At 43.8% G+C, this 17,742-nt stretch overlaps 1 protein-coding gene across 2 annotated transcripts in view; it reads left to right on the forward strand.

Annotated features, from left to right (window-relative positions):
• The window catches only part of Csmd1 (CUB and Sushi multiple domains 1), a 1,398,492-nt gene that overhangs the window by 1,271,767 nt on the left and 108,983 nt on the right, over positions 1-17,742 (forward strand). For both annotated transcript variants that reach the window (XM_057752269.1, XM_057752268.1), the window contains exons 40-41: positions 2,289-2,405; positions 7,158-7,367. In XM_057752269.1, the coding sequence (XP_057608252.1) occupies positions 2,289-2,405; positions 7,158-7,367 (327 nt within the window). The remainder of the gene's footprint in view (positions 1-2,288; positions 2,406-7,157; positions 7,368-17,742) is intronic.

Consider the following 17,742-nt stretch of genomic DNA (forward strand, 5'->3'; position numbering starts at 1 on the left):
GACTGGAAACTTCTGGAACTGTAGGGTTCTCAACAGTCTGTGACCTGTGTCGTGGAATAAAAAAAAAAAATGCATCTGTTGATTCCAGAACATGAAAAACCTGCACAAAATAAAATATATAAATCCAGGAAAGTGCAAAGTCCCTGATATTCCATAGCAAGGGTCACCTGCCCTTTTGAAATCAGCGTTGGCTGGTAGGTCTCCACACAGGCTGCTGACTGAGCAGGAGTTGGCATGAGCGAGTTATGAGCAGGAGAGGGTCGGGGCAAAGGGAGTCAAAGAAACCCTAAGAAGTAGTTTCTACCTGGCCACGATGGAACATAGCAAGCCTGGGACTGGAGAGATGGCTCCGTGATTAAGAGCACTGGTTGTCTTCAGAAGACCCGGGTTCGGTTCTGAGTACCAACACAGTGGCTACAACTTTAGTTCTAGCGCCCTCTGGCCTCTGCTGTGCATATCAGCTACATACATGTTACACAGACATAAATATTGACAAAATACCCGTAGGCATAAAACAGTTTTAAAACACAGCATGCTGGCAATGGGGCTCTCTTGATATCTCAAAGCAAGGTAGATGGGCTCACACCTTTCCAGAGTTCTGGTTTGAAGCTCATCTGCTCGTTCTTTTTATGTACGAGGCTGACCTGTGTTGGTAGCTCTCACATCACCCAGAAGTCATCCTGTGCATAGTATCTAGACACACATGGGATCGAGCACCCCTCCCTGCCCTGTGTTGTATAACACTGAGGATGGCGCCTGTCACTCCAGCTTGGTGCCAACTCCTGCTCAGGATGACTATGGCCATTCCTCCTCTGAAGGATGGAGATTCCATTGATAGACGTCCATATTTCATGACACTGGATTTTTTTTTTTTAGTTATACTCTAAATTGAAAATTCCTTCTTAGAACTGTCGCCATCATTGGACACTCATTTTCCTGTCTTTGTGGCCATCTCCACCCTCCTTTCAGCTAAAGGATCCTATGTGGAGAGGTGCTTTGCTGTAGCCCCCGTACTGGCATGTCTTCAGCCCAGTGCAGGCCCAGACAGCACACGCAGGCAGCCTGCACTTCACACGTGATTCTTGCCCGCTGACAGCTCCCTGCTGGGCTGCTCTCTAAGTTACAGACATGTCGATTTCATCTGAGCTGGTGTCTAGAATCATAACTCATCACAGAAGAGCCTTAAGAATCTTTAAGTTCTTAAGGTTATTTCTTGAATATGCAGAACGTTTAAACCCAGGTCACACAATGGCTGTCTTGAGCAACTAACCACAGTCACCGGGGCTGACTTTCTCCTATTTCCTCCCAGGAAATGTCCCCTTGTTGGTTATCTAACCTTGATGATTGAAAATAGTTTGAAAATTAAAAGATCCTACAGTGCATGCTTGGGGCTTTCTGGCAGAGGCTTCTGAAAACAGGAACTGAGTGCTTATAATAAGAGGAATTTTTTTTGTACCTTGTCCTCTAGAAAAGACATGACACCATTTGCCTCATTAGTCGAAAAGACATGGAATTGTCTTTTTAGCCCATCACAAATGGTCAACCCCTAGAGCTCCTGGTGAACCAGCCTTGTGGCTAATGTAAACAGATGTTCGTATTGTTATAAAATCAGCCGTGGCTCTTGGCTGGCAGACATCAGACACGGTAGCACAGTGTGTGCATAATTAAAATACAGGGACTTTCTATCTTCGCGACATGGAACTGTCTGAGATTGAGTGGTTGTGGGGAGCTACATTCTCCAAGGCAAGGGACTCAGAGGTCGGGGCTACTGAGGACGCTGGGACCCTAGAACCAGGCAGAGCTAGAGCATCCTGGAGAAGAGGGAGGTTTTCCCTGTTGTAAACCTTCAAGCCAATTTCTTATTCTATTGACATGTTCCATCTGTCATGGAGGGTGGTCATGTGAATACCAGTCTTTATGACTGCTGTGAGGCTTCAGGGATGTTACTCATTTGTTTCCACATAGTAGGAGCCCAAGTGAACAATCAGTGCTAGATAGCAATGCTACCACAAGCAAGAGCTGAAAAACCAAAGTCAACCTGACACCTGTTTGAAATGCACTGTTGAGCCAGCTGACCTTTGCTAAGAGCCTGTAGTGCCAGAAGGCACATGGAGAAGAATCTTTATTCCCAAGTATCCCATAGAGAGGAGGGAAGCTGGGCCCCCAGTAACCTAGACAGCACCCTGTGGGCTTTCTCTTTCCTGGTGTGGTCCAATAAGCTGTGTTAGATTAGGTATCCTTGCTGAACACAAAACGCTAGGAGACTCCTGTTATCTTCTGTTTGACAGCCACCTGTGGAGGGACACTGACCAGCATGAGTGGAGTGATCCTGAGCCCAGGGTTCCCAGGCTCGTACCCCAACAACTTGGACTGCACCTGGAAAATATCGCTGCCCATTGGCTATGGTGAGTGAGCCAGGAATCGTTCCACCCGGCAGAGTCTCCCCAAGGGACTGATGTGTAGTGATCCATTGACTAAACCCTGTCTTTAATTGACAGGAGATAACAGATTTAAGTAGAGCCTGACACAATAGCATTGAGAGCATGAGGTTATTCTCAGACATCCATTTGGCCATGGGGGTCTCATTGAGGCAAATTTAATTAGCCCAACGATGCCTTGTCATGGCAGATCTAAGTCAGCAGTCTCTTCCTTCACATCTCTGCCTGTTCCTGTCCAGTTCTGATATTCAGGTGTGGTGACTCTCTGGAAATTTTTAGGGGTTTCTCATTATGACTCATACTAAATGAAATATAACACATAAGCTTGGAAATCCAGCATCTTTTTAACTTCTTGGTTACATATTATGATTGTACGACAATCATATATTGTGAATATATTGCATATTTTGAGTATTGGTTTGTGAAATTTTAACGTGTATTTAGCTATTAATTTTTAGGTTATTTTGTTAAGAACACTAAGCTCTTCTTTTGCCCTGACTTCAGAAGCACGTGATCTTTGTGAAAGTCTCTCATTTTCTTACTAGTCAGTCTTTGTGGATCTTGTGCCTTTGTTCTCACTGTAGCCACTTTATCTGGGCTGCCAGCTCCTCTCTTTCCTTGAAAGCCCAGTGTGTACCAACGGAGGGGCTCGGGATATCCCAGGTAGTAGTCACTTGGCATCTAGATACCAGACACTTAGTATATAGTGAAGAATGACCAGAAGTTCTATATAAATCATGGTCTTAGACAATCAAGGAGAGGAATGACCAGAAGTTATAGAAAAATGATTGTTCTAGATGATCATGGAGTTTTCAAAGCATTTCCCTTGAAGAGCTATGCCCATGACAGCTGTATATACAGAGAAAACTGTAGAGAGGACATAACTGGCCAACATGCCGATAAGAGAAGACTGAGGTCCTGCAGAGGAAAAAAGACCCTGCTTCGCTTGGCCAGGTAAATGGTAACAGATGTTGTCAGCTAACATTTGGTTAGCTGGACATGGTAGTGGGGGGGGGGCTTATCAAACCAACCCAAGAGTGCCAGTCCATGGAGTCTTGACCCAGGACATTTTAGAGACCATAAAAAAGTCATGTGGCAGAAGATAGGGAGGAAAATAAAGCCCATGAGAAAGAGTTGAGTGACTTTTCCTTGGAAGATGTCACTCTATAGATGGGGCACTGATGGTAGATCAAAGAAACAAATTCCACCTACCCCTGGAAGCTCGGCCCAGTGCTTAGCTGTGGATCTCTGCATCTGCTTTCATCAGTTGCTGGATGAAGGTTCTATGATGACATTTAAGATAGTCATCCATCTGATTACAGGGCAAGGCCAGTTCAGGCACCTTCTCACTATTACTTAGGACCTTAGCTGGGGTCATCCTTGTTGATTCCTGGGAATTTCTCTGGTGCCAGGTTTCACACTAGCCCCATAATGGCTCCCACAATCAAGATATCTCTTCCCTTTCTCTCCCTCTCTGTCCTTCCCCCATCTGGAACATCTCATTCCCTTGTGTTCTCCTCCCCCTCCTTTTCTGCCCTCCCTTCTCCCTGCCCCCATGCCCCCACTTTTCTCAGGAGATCTTGCCTATTTCTCTTGGGAAACCTGCATAGAACCAAACTAAGCCCTCTGAATGTAGGTGACAGATGTGTGATTGGGGCAGTCTTTGTGACCACTGGCAGTGGAACCAAGATTTATCCCTACTGCTTGAAATAGATTTTTGGAGCCCATTCTTTTTGGAGGGATACCTTGCTCAGTCTAAATATAGATGGGAGGGCTTTGGTCCTACCTCAAAGTGATATGTCAGACTTTGTTGATCCCCCATGGGAAGCCTTACCCTCTCTGAGGAGTGGATGGGGGTGGGGTGGAGGAAGGTGGGGGGAGTGGGAGGAGAGAAGGGAGTGGGACTGGGATAGATATGTAAACTGAGAAAACATCATTTAAAAAATTAATTAATAAAAAGAGAAATGTCATCTAGCTATTCTATTGGGTTTTTTGTTTTGTTTTTTCTTTTTTATCATGATTCTTTTCTTTATAAACCACTGTGTGATAATTTCACAAAATAATATTCTAAATTACAAAATGCTTGGACCATCTATTACCATGAGGCAAGTATAAATGGTCTTTTAGGTGGTTTGCTATCCACATAGCAGATAAGTTAATACTAATAAATTCCATCGGCTGAAAATGAGGGCTTTGCTCCAAAGTCAGGACCACATTAAAGTTTGGTCAGGGTTGGAAGGCAAATCCTTTATGCAGTGGACTCCACATTGGCACTTGATCTTCAAAGCATCACTGCAACCAGATGAAAGTGTGCTGTGTAAATTTCAGCAGGGCTGGTCTTCGATTGCCTTTCTTGTTATATTCATAGAGTTTTAGAATATTCTGGGAGATAATAAAAGGATATCTAGGCTGTGTTTGTTCTAATCCCTTCAGTTGGGCTCTGTAATGTCAAACTGGAAGAGGTTTGTTAGAAATTAGATAGCAATGCGATCCACTTTAAGGCAGATTAGAGCCAAGCTCTGTTTCGTTTGCTGATAGGTATTAGGTGATGTGATGTGTGTCTGGATACTTTATCCCTCTTAAAATGGTAATTTTGCTCACAATATCATAATTGTCATGATTCTACTTCCTTTTCAAGTTTAATTCCATGGCAATAAGAAAACCTCCCTTTCTCTACCCTCTACGGTTTAGATGTTGGCCGTCTTCCATGTGGTTGGCACTTGGTGTGGCTATTGCCTTTGAATTTCTTCTGAATTGTTGTATGCCAGAACAAAAGACAGGGCATTCCTTACCTGCCTCCTAGTGAGAGAGTTGTGTGTCCGCCAAGATGATGTAAAACGAAGCCAACACTTGCTTGGAAATTTTCAAATTTTGGCTTACTAGTTGAAGATACTTCTTTCTCTTCTAACTTTCGTCCCTCTAGCCTCTTTCTAAAGTTTCATGTCTGCTACTTTCTCTCATTCTTCCTCCTTTGAACCAGTTTTAACAAATTTGATAGAAACTCATTTCCTCCAAGAAGTAGCAGATGCCCTTGACTCATGAGGTGATGAGCTGTGGTCTAGCTTACGTCACACCACAGGAAGCAAAGACTGCACCAGTCTGAGCTGAATGCAAACCTCACTGAGACCTTCCTGGTGTGACAGTGGTCATAGCACCTGACACTGTGGAACCTCAGTGGTTCACCTGTTAAATTATAATGGCAGTGTTACTCCACGTAGTGGTTCTGAGAAGGAAGTTGGCAAAGGGGATTCTCACAGCGTATATGGCCTTATGCTAAGCCAATTAGAAGGACAATAGTTTGATGTGTGTCCCTCCTGCCAATTTTCCTTGTAAGACTTTAAATTTATAGAACCATTTAGTTATTTCTTCCCTACAGCTCCTTCCTTAGCTCTTCTTTGTAGTTTTTCACTCACCTGACTTTTTATTACCTCCTTCCTTGTATGTATGCCATTTTTTCCTATATCTACTCTGAGTAAGGATAGCTCGTGTAAGCACTGGATTTAATTTTTTTAACATAGGACATAATGTACTCAATAAAAAAATCATTCCTTACCACCAAAATAAAGAGAGAATGGGTTGTAACTCAGTGAAAGACACTGGTCTAGCATGTAGGAGACCCTGAGTTTGCTCTCTAGAACCGCATTAGGGGAATGGGAACAAAACGATGAGAAAGTAATTGTTATTGTATTATTAATATCAACAACATAGATTCCTTTGCCAAATTCAGTCATGGATTTATTCAAACACTAATGTCATTTGGGGTTCTGTTTTAAATTTTCAAACACATTAAACCAGTTTAGAGCCAGCATTCAAACATCCAAAGGCCATGTACCACAGAAAAAGACTCTAAACTGTCTTGATTAGGGCTTTCTTCTACATTATCGGCCATAACTTATCCACAATAATCAATGAGGACAATATCCTGATATACTGAGCTGAGCCAATCTGTTATATTTTGAACTTGACCTTGATATTGAGATTCACATTGACCATTATCAGTCTGGGTTTCTTGGGAGCCTCTAACTTGTTTCACGTGTTAAACATAATCCCTGCTTATCCACAAAATCTTTTACGCAATAGTATAATAACCCAGTTATAAGAATGAACCTCCAAAAAGCTCAGTACATTCATTTTTTTTGTGTTTGTGTACCTATGTACACGTGTGTGCTCCCATGCCATTTCATATGTGTGGAGGTCAGAGGACACTTTATAGGAGTTAGTTCTTTCCTTCCATGTGGATCTCAGAAATTGAATATATGTCATCAAGCTTAGAAACAAGTACTATTAACCAATGGTTCATCTTGAAGACCCTAGAATATGTTTTAAAGTTTGTTTTGTGCTTTTAATTTAGTGTTGACTTCTTTGATAAAATCGTGATTAACATGTAAATGATGTCATATATGATTCCAGCCTATGTTTGGGTTATAATCATTGCTGCAATGACAAGTCCTTCAATTTCCATTCTAAGAATGATGTCTGTGCCTCTCTGGGATATGGTGCCGGCAGTACTCATACTTCACAGAATCTGACATGTGGATATGAATTCTGCAAACAAAGATCACACAGAGTTAGGCTAAGCCAAGGGACGTCTTCAAAGATACAGTGTTTCTTCCACCATGCCTCTTCTTTTTTATAGAAATGAAGTGATTATCCCCTTAATCAGCCATGATCTTGGATACATTATCATGGACTTTCTGAAGATTTCATGTTCTCTCATAGGTGCACACATCCAGTTTCTGAATTTCTCAACTGAAGCCAACCATGACTACCTGGAGATCCAGAATGGCCCTTACCCCAGCAGTCCGATGATGGGCCAGTTCAGCGGCCCTGACCTGCCTGCATCGCTGCTGAGCACCACACATGAAACCCTCATCCGTTTCTATAGTGACCACTCACAGAACCGGCAAGGATTTAAACTCAGTTACCAAGGTAAGCAACAAAACATACGACTCTATAGATGCTTCTTTTAATGCTTCACTTAGTACTGCATTTAATCCTAAATCTCCCTGATTGGTTAAAGCCTTGTGCAGCCAAATTGATTCCCAGAGCATGTGGGTCTCTGATTTGAGGGATGCTGACAGTCCTGGAACATGGGACTAAGAACACAGAGGAGAAGCACAGCCAGGTACAGACCTCATTCACACCCTGCCATCAGCATAATCTCCTTTCCTGTCTCTTCCTTGCCTTTGTCATACTCCTCCAGTCACAGAACCCTCTCTTCTGTCCCTTGTCCCTTATAGCCTTTGTCATTTTAGGACATGAATCGGACCAGAAGAGTCAGCTGATATCAGAGGTAAGACAGGCAACCACAGACACTTGTGTGTTATCTTAGTTCAACGTTATCCTCTCTACCCTGTTTGAACCTTGTTACGTCAGTGTCTTAGTCACTGTTCAATTGCTGCAAAAAAGACACCATGACAAAGGCAACTCTTATAAAAGACAGCATTTAATTGGGGTGACTCATAGTTTCAGAGATTTAGTCCATTATCGCCGTGGCACAAAGCATGGTGGCACACAGGCAGACGTGGTGGCACACAGCCAGACGTGATGACGCACAGGCAGATGTGATGGCACACAGGCAGACACGTGGAAACAAAGAGAGGTATCCTTTTCCCTCTCCTTTGGGGACTTATGTAGACCTCAGATCATGTGCACCACACAGAGATATGTCTGTCACCCGATTATGGTGACCATCTTTAGAGTGAGATGGGTTTTACCTAAGTCTCTCTGTGTAGAGATCATTGGTGCTGCCCAGATCAGGCCTCAGGTCTGCTGCTCCAGGGTGACCAAGTGTGGAGGCATGACTAGCTTTGCTGATAGTCTAAGATCATTTGGGATGGAAATTTCAAGAGTCTAATCTTAGTTTGTTGCCATGGCTGTTGGATGAGACTGGGTCCCTCAGCAACTACAGGATTAAGAATTTACATAAAATGGGGAAGTATCTCACTTTAAGTCTCTTAGATTTAGGGTGGTTTTATTACTGAGTAATAACTAGGCTAAAGCAATAGATATTCTGGGTCCTCTCAAAGTTCAGAATCAATTGCCTGTGCATATGTTTAATAAACAATCTACCAGAAAGAACAGTACAGAAGAGTGGTGGCCACTGAATATCTACTCCAAGCTCCAGGATAGCCTGGTATCTGGCTGGTGCTGGTCCCCAGTCAGTATAGCACATGAATTTTTTATTATGTTAGTGTTCCCTCCCCAGTGCTAAAGGACATGCATTCTGCTCTCTGAGCTCTTTAGAGAGGTTCAGGCACTATGGAGGTCTCTTCTTTATGTTGGGTCCTGTGTACCTTACTGCTTGTTAAAGGAAATCTACTTCAGATCCTACCCATTGCAAATAATGCAAACTGCTCTGTCTCTCCAACCCGCACCAGTGCAGGGTCTCCTGGCATGGATGCTGTGTGTCCCGTCTTGGCAATGTTTCGTTTCATAGTGGGTTTCTTTCTGGATTTTGGTTTTAAAAGTAGCAGTTTATAGGGGAAGTTGGGATTCCCTGTTTGGATTCTTCTTCTCATTGATAATTAGAAAAGGGAATCTAAAGGAAGCTCAATGATAATTTCCTTGGGGTTTAAAATAGAAACAGCAGAGTAGGTAAACTGTAAGTATTGTCAGCTGCCAGGAAACAGAAGAGAGAGAAAGCTGTGTTCCTTAAAATCAGCCACGTGTTGGAATGGGAGGAGCCCCAGAGAAAGAGTGAGCACGTGTGCAAGCAGACCTAGGCTTTGGAAAGAGAAGAAAATTTAAAAAGAAACGGTTCATATTTTAAGTAACTCAGATAAGCAGGCAAGCTTTGCATAAAAGATACAAGTGGGTCCATCAGCAACATCGCTGAAAAGGGGGATACTGGGAAGAATTGGTTCATTTTCTCATTAAAGGGATAATTATTCCCCCCATCTTGTTGGCCTGGTTTTACAAGAACCAGCCGTCCTGAAGGGAGGTCTCTTCGCCCGTGACTGAGAGACCCAGCTTGATTAACTCTTAGTTTGGTTTCATGGCTATGAGGAAAACAGTGGAAAGTAATGTTTTAATCTGGGGAGCGGATCAGAACGTAGCGTCTCCACCCAGAGCCAGAAGGAGATTTCAATCTTGTGACCAGAATCCAGTTCTAATGTGGTTCACCGAAAGCCATTAGTGTCTAGACTGCATTTCTCTGTCATACTCTGGCAGGTCGCCCCGTGGGAAGGGTGATCATGTAGAAGATGCAAACCCAGACCTCCTTTCTAGCATCCCTGACCTCTTCCCAGAGCAGAGCCAAAGACTTAGACTTAAACACTTCTGGAATCTCAGGCAAGAATTGGGTGAGTGAGTCCATGGTTAAGAGCACTGGCTGCTCTTGCAAAGAACCAAGTTTCAGTTCCAAGTGCCCTCTTTGCAGCTCAAGACTATCTGAAAGTTCAGTTCTAGGGGACCAGCAGCCTTTAAAATGCACTTTTTTTTTTTTATTTATTGCAAGAGAGGCCCATGGCTAGCATACATACATGGAGGATAAGGACGGCTGCAGGAGCTGTTTTGCTCGTTCCCCTGTGTATGTTTCAGATCTAGAGTTCATGTCACAAGCTGCAGCAGCATCGAGTGACTTTACATAATGAACAATTTTGTTATGTCAGTGACTCTCCCACTTTGAGGCAGGGACTCAGTATATAAACCAAGCTGGCTTTGAACTTGGAGAGATTTACCTGCCTATGACTTCGAAGTGATGGGATTAAAGATGTGTCCCACCATGCCCAGTCATATATATAATTTATTTTACATACCAATGTGTTTCTCCTCCCTCCTCTCCTTCTGTCCTGTCCCCTTTCCCATCAACCCCCCTCCTCAACCACTCCTCCTCCATCTTCAGAAAGGGTCTAGACCCTTTTTAAAAACAGATCTTATGATTGCTCCTTATTTGTTGGATTCTAAAAAGTGATTTGATCATCAGAACTTACACAGAACGTAACTTTTTGCCATGAGTTTCCTCCCACAAATTACAAAACAAAAGAGATGTGGGAACGTCCATCAGAAGAGAATCATTGAGGAGAATTTAAGCTCACATTTGAAGGTCTTCTATAAGGTGCAGATTAAAAGTTGACCTCGTCTGCAGCTCTGCGCTGCTGGAAAGAGGCCTTCTGAAAACACAGCAGCTGTCCGTCCTAAAGGTCAGGGTCACAGTACTACAGATGAACGGCTCCCTTCCTGACCCGATGGGCCCTTTAGTTTGGACAGCATCAGTATGGAGTCTTTTAAGCTAGTGTCAATCAGCATGATTTTAATATCTGAGCCAATAAGGAAATGGTTACATAGATGTGTCTCAAACCATTGGTCAACTTCAGCGGATGCAGCACTTTTGAGGTATCTCTCTTCTTGAGTCCCTTGATTGTGTATCCAACATTCCAGTTTCCTTGAAACTGTGAGACCTCAAATACAGAGTCCGAACCTAGTATTGCTTTCCTAGTAAGTAAGAATCTTACTGTTGGCTTGATTATTTTTGGTCACTCCCAGGTCTCTAATAAGTATCTTAATCCAAGATTCAGGACTTGTAACCAAGTTAACCCAGGTGAAGCCTACACAGGAACCACCTAGACAAGGGGTCACATGTTGTTATGGGTTATGATTTAGTCATTGCCAATGTCGATATCTACAGCTAGATGTCAGCAGTTCAAGAGGTACCCATGGGTCGGCTTTCCCTTCTTCTTGCGTATTAAAATTTGGAAATATCTCCCTGGATAAGATACTGGGGTTCAGTGACAGCTCTCTACTTTTTAGCAGAGGCAGGCCAGTAGGCAGGCACTGACTCCAGAACCTGTACTCAGTGGTATCACCTGCGTGGTCTCTGGAATCTGGACCTGCAAACACTCTTGAAGGACCACCATTCAGGCACCTAGTTGGCTGAGCAAACATTTTATCCACTTGACACTTGGCTTTTAAATTTTCACATTGAAGATGTCACTAAAAAGCATAATTTATTATAATTCATTTTTTATAACGAGAAAGCAGGAAAATCAGCGGTACAATGAAGAATGACAACATGAACTTGAGACACGCTCATTTCTCATAGACTGTCATATTTAACAGGGATGGTGATGCGATGGTTTACCAGTGTTTGTCATTGTGTAGAAACTGTCAAACAGACGCTGACATTGATTTGTTAGACACAGAGGCATCCCTAGTTTCTACACAAGATTTATAAGCATTGGGTGCAATCAATAACTCATAAGAAGATGCATACATCATAAGGACAAGCGTTGTCATTCACAGTAGCGTCTGCTCTGTATATGGTATTCCTTAGCTCTGTCATAGATTCTTGACTGCTTAAAGGTCAAAAAATGTTCCTGCTGCTTAGAGCTGTCTTGAAGCTAAATGGCTTAGAGAAAAGACTTTGCTGAGTAACACGAGATGTTTGTGTCCCGTTTCTCCATGGAGCGATGGGAAGGATGAGAGAATGTGGCTTTTTATCATTGACGTAGGTAACAACCCGAAAGTGGAACAGCATGGGAACAGCTCTGCTGTTTCCATTGGCTGTCACAGGAAGAGCTTGTAAAACACTGAGACTGGAGCTGGATGTGCGTAGTATCTGTCATGCAGCTTCACACAGAGGGTGAGCCTCGGTGCTGCAGAACCGTGTCGTCGTGGTGTTGATGAGCACTGGTGCTTGGCTTGTGAAAATACTTGTGAAATGTTGTCTTGTTGATTAACTTCCTTTTCCTGTTGAGATGGCTTTCAGAGGTATTGAGCCCCTCTCTCTCTCTCTCTCTCTCTCTCTCTCTTTCTCTCTCTCTCTCTCTCTCTCTGTGTGTGTGTGTGTGTGTCTCTGTCTCTCTCTCTGTCTCTCTGTCTCTCTCCCTTACATTACAATGCCTCCTTGTAATAATAACTGTACAATTATGAAAATCTTATAGATGGCTTTGTGTAATTTGACCATCAGAAGTAAAAATGCTTCCGATGTCCTTTTCCTTCTTTTTTCTTTTATATATGTTAAATAAGCATATTTTTAAAGACCATGAGATACGGAAAATCTGCTTGTCTATGATTGCAATGAGAAAACTTTGAGTTTTCTGTGTGCATTAACTTTGTGTATGGAGGTATATTTTTAGCAACCAATTAAACAGCCTCTCTGTACAATGTGGATTGAAGAGTTTATTCGGATATACCAACACACCAATTGTCCCTATGGCTCAGCCACTGTTTACAAGTGAAATTGATGTATTTCTGAAATTCAGTCCTTTTCTATCCACTGAGTCCTTGTGAACACCTTGGAGTTCCCTGGGAAAACCTGAACAGGGACTTACCTTGTTCCCTTTCCCCTAAATGCCTGGTGAGTCCTGCTCTCAGTGGGAGGCTCTTGACTGGATTGGCTTTGAATAAAAATGCTTCCAACCATGGGCAACCAGTGGTTGGGTCCTTCCTTCTTCTATGGGGCATCTTTTATCCTGCTGGAAGAAGTTCCCACTAAGTAGAAATTCCCTTCGCTCTAGAGAAGACTCTTAGAGAGGAGGACCCAGTGTTCAAGGCCCACCACTTTCCTCCCTGTGGCTTTTCTGAAGGAAAAGGGACCAAGTCTTTCTCCTTCCTTTATCTCCTTTTTGTTGCTTCTAGAGTAAGGGTCCTTTGGGTCCATGTAATTATGGCGTGAAAGTGGTTCACTCATCCTTTGCTGAATCAAAACATGAGACACCATCATGATCCAGGCTATGAGAAACAGTTTGGTAAAAGATGCCCCAGCTGAGGTCTCAGGCAGTCCACGGCCCTGGACTGGGTTGTAACCGTGTAGTAATTTGATTGATTTTGTCAGTAGACATTAGTTCTAGAAGTCACACAACCAGTGGGATAGTTCACACAGCAAGGAGTCCTGAGATCCACGATGGTAACAGAGGGAGGGTGTAAGCCATCCAGTCTTCAAGAACAGCCAACTTGGATAACTTGCACACTTACGTGTGTGCTTGACTGAGAAATTGTGTGGGCCACCATCTGTAGCTTAGGTGCTATTAGGAAAAGAAAAACCTCTTTTTACAACTACTATAATAGCCAGCGGCTGTTAGCAGGGAATCGTGAGTTTCGAGCTGAAAGGCCACTTTAATTCCCCAATTCAAGCCTGTCACAGAGGCTGATTATGTGGGTAGAAATGGCTGCTGCCTTCAGCCCAGCTTTATCCATCCATAAAGAAAACCCAATTAGAGTTTTTAAATTATCCAGCAGGCTTTACAGCAATATGCATGCATGCGTGTGTGCGTGCGTGCATGTGTGAGAGTGTGTATGTGTGTGTGTTCACTAGGGATATCTGTTAACCATGGCCTTGTTTATTTTGTTCCACTGTGAGTGGTACTTGTGTGTCAAGCCTCCAAGGCACCACTAAACCCTGAATGACTCTCCCAATGAAGTCTAGGTTAGCGTGCAGGTAGTTTCCTGAGAATGGGCAATCAGCTTTCATTTTGCTTTTTCCCTTGGGTGTGTAACCAGCAGTCTTATAGACTGCATTGAAAGGTGTGATTTTTTTCCATCGTTTTCATTGCAACCAAAGTAAAGTAGAGTTAGGGCAGGTGATTTCATTCTAAAAAGAAAAAGAAAGGTGTATTGAAAAAGGATCTCTGTCCATAGTTGAGCACAGCATAGAATTTTCCTTTTTTGGAGAACATGCACCTACAGCATCATTTGAGGCACAAGCTAGGTGTCGGGGTGAATGGCAGGCAGCCCCAGTGGGATACAGAACGCTGGTTCTCAGGAAAAGGCTACATCCACAGCCTCCAGCATGTGGAGGCCCTTGAGAGGCAGAGGTAGCCTGTGGTGTGTGGTTTGCAGAGCTGTCTCCGGAGGGACGCAGTCAAGTAAGGGATATTGGGGCGCTTGTGGATCAGGCTCTCCTTCTGGGGTTTCTCATTTCATTAGTAAAAGTGTTTACAATGGAACAAACAGAAGCCTTAGGTCCATTTTATCGAGTTTAAAAGAAAAAAATCTCAGGGTGAGCAATCTGTAAATCTCACCCACTGTCTGGCAGAGGCAGTGGAGGGAGTGGGGTGGGGATGGGGTTATACCTTTTAAGTCAGTGTAGAGGTCACACTCTTGGTGGACAACAGCCCCGTGGAAGGGAGGAAGCTATACAGTAGAGTAAGGAACCCCAAAATGTTGGGCAAAAGTGTGAAAGAAAACACACTTGGAGAAGAGGGAAAGGAAAGAAGGACAGTTACGTTTTCCTCAATAACTCAGGAAAGCATGCAGACTTAAAGCTCTATATGCCTGTGGGCCCTGAGCTTCTACACCCGGGCTAGGGCTAGGGCTAAGAATGAAAAGTACAGCACTGTTAAAGGAATTTTTATTCTGCCATCTCTTTAGCATGGCCCAAGGTAGCTTGATCCCCCCAGGGGTGGTCCTTAGCCAGAGTAATTAACCCACTCAACTGGAATGTTAGATCTCCACCATGCCAGAGGGTCTAGTCTCTTGGCCAGGAGGTTTTTCTGATATAATATTTATATTTAAATCTAGGTTCTGCCTAAGTGAGAAAACATGCAATGTGTGTCATTCAGATCGGGGCTTGCTTTCTTCATATCTGCTTCCCTGAGCAGAGCAGGACATTGGCTCCTGAAACTGAACTTGTCTAGACCACTTGTTCCCTACCTTCCTCTGGGAACAATGTCTGCATGGAGCCCTTTCTCATCTCTAGTTCCTGTGGGACCCGAGGCCAAGGGTTCTATTGGGGATTTTGTGGTTCTAGAATGTCTTCTAGTTCTTGATTTCCCACTGTCAATCACTGAGGTTGCTTCTTCCTTAGAGACACGGCATGATTGCATATTTAATAATTACCAAAGCCTCGGGAGGGTGATGGCTCAGCTTTAGTGTTTTTAAATTGCCACCCACAGTCAGGTCGGATGATGGAGTCCTGTTGCTATCTGTGCAGCATCTGATGCTGAAGATGAGAGGGAGGACACATTGAAATATGTTCTGGTAGTACAGGTGCACCTTGGCTCACTGTGGTGACATTTGTTTGTAATCTAACAGATAAAACTGAGAGTTCAGAGAAGCAGAGGTTCAGTCCATGTCACTTGGTCCCATGCACTTGGGCAGGACATCAGAACTGGAATGTGTGTCAGAAGAACCTGGAGAGATGGCTAGGCAATGTGAGAGCGTTTATGTTTCTTCCAAAATACCCGAGTTCAATTTGAAGCACCCATTTCAGGAAGCTGAGCCACCTATCCTAACTATAGCTCCAGGGGATTCAAAATCTCTAGCCTCCATGGACACCCACAAACATGTTACACACTCATCCCACAAATACACATAATTAAAAATAAATTTGGAAAAAAAAAGGCAGGAAGCAGATAGAGAAGCAGTCTGGGGAGCTGGCGTAACACTTGAGAGTCCCCCCGAAATGCCGACTCTCTCCAGTCAGTTAGCCCTTCCTGACATTTCCACAACTTCTCCCGATAGGCCATCAGCTGGGTTTCATATTGGAAACCATGACAAGTTGACAGTATTTGTAAGCTAAGGATGTATCTAATGCACAGGTCCGTGGAGCCTTTCAGATTAGCATCACAACATTCTGTAGCATGTGGGCGGTTTCTCCTAGCAACCACAGAGCTGGTTGGAATGCCAGGCTTCCTGTCACTGCCTGCAGTCACAGGAGAGGATTTTACTACTCATCACTAGCTCAGGAAAAGAGACATTTAAGAATTGAAACTGTGGTTTCCACTCCATCATAAACTAGACACACTCTGACTTGTGAACGCCGTGTGTGTTCAACATTTATGAGATCATTGCCTGTGTCAGCTATTATGTGTCTATGGATGACCTTAATGGAAATGATGCTGAAATTGACATACTTAAACATTTAGTTTTTTCTCCTTTGAAATTATCCTCAGGACAGAGATTTCTGCAAATAGTGCTGCTAGAGTAAGTTCTGAACACAGTCTTCCCGTGGCACAATGCAGATCGCTCTCCTGAAGAGCCAAGGCCAATTATGCTGCCTTAAATGAGAAAGCCAATGACCCATGACTACTGCACACTGTCGTCCCAAAGAGAAAGTCTACCATGGTAGTACTTCCCCAAATAAATACAAACTATTGATAACAATGACATTTGTAGTGCTTGCAGATTGGCAAATGTTCTTGGAGACAAAAAGTGTACAGCTCCTTCAGAATACAGTCTCTGTTGGGTGTACCCACTGGGCATCTTCCCACAGCACCTCCAGAGAAATGCCAAGACCCTGAGCAAGGATCAGAATCCAGGAGGTACTCAGACCTGCCCCTTAGGTCTAACACTGTGGCTTCATTTGATATGTGTCCTTGTGGTGTGCTGATTCATTTTCCCCCAGTCTGCTGTAAGCCATTTCTCCTATGGCCTCTTGATTTCAAGGAGTTAACACAAAGGCAGAAGGTCTTTGTATTTGCTGCACCAGGTAGGCGTCACAACCCAGAGTACTTTTCAGTATTTATTTATGGATGTTGAGCTGCACCCTTACCTCCAGTGATGGAATAGACAGCTGACTTACATGCACATTAGTTTCCACCTCACATGTCTGTGAGCCCCTCGTGTCTTTTCCACGATTTTCAGTGTTCTATCCTACCCTTTCCAGCGATGTCTGAGGATATCACCTGGCCTCTATGGTAATTACCTTTCCATCACTGTGCTGGATTTTCAGAAGTAAGGATCGCAGGAGACAGGGTTGATCTGGCTCACAGTTGTGAAGGGTTCAATCCCTGTTTCTGGGGTCCTGTGTGCTTGGACAGAACGTTATGTTGGTGAGAATGGGGACAGACGGCTGGATAGTTCTGTACATCGTGGTGGATAGGAAGCAATGTGTGAAGAAGGTCCTAGGTGGGTACAGTCATCACAGTCATGCACCAGTGGCCAGTCTTCTAGCTAGGCCCCGCCTCCCAAATATTCCACCTGCGTTCAAGACAGGAGCCTGTGAGCTTTATCACAGGGACACCAAACACCCCTTTCAACAGCTGCTTCTGCAGTATGTCCATGTGGCTTTGGAAAGGGAATCAGGATATTCTTATATGCATTGGTGGCTCCAGAGACGGAAAGACAGCAGCATTGGTAGGAGCTGTCTGTGGGGCTCTGAGATTCCAGTAGTTGGAGTTACACCAGATGTATGGATGGACCAGCTCACATTACTGATTCGTGGGTGAACTTGCAACAACAGCACGGGAGCAACACACGCTGTCATCCTCGCTAGAATCTTTACTGGGAAATATTTAACTATCTAAGACAGGATCTCACTGTGGAGTCCTGGCTAGACTCAAGCTCACGAAGCTCCAATCGCTTCTCTTCTCCATGCCTCTCCTAAAGACATAAACCACCACACCGGGTAGAGCGTGATTAT

This window comes from Chionomys nivalis, chromosome 20 (genome assembly GCF_950005125.1).
Source record: "Chionomys nivalis chromosome 20, mChiNiv1.1, whole genome shotgun sequence".
Classification (NCBI taxonomy): domain Eukaryota; kingdom Metazoa; phylum Chordata; class Mammalia; order Rodentia; family Cricetidae; genus Chionomys; species Chionomys nivalis.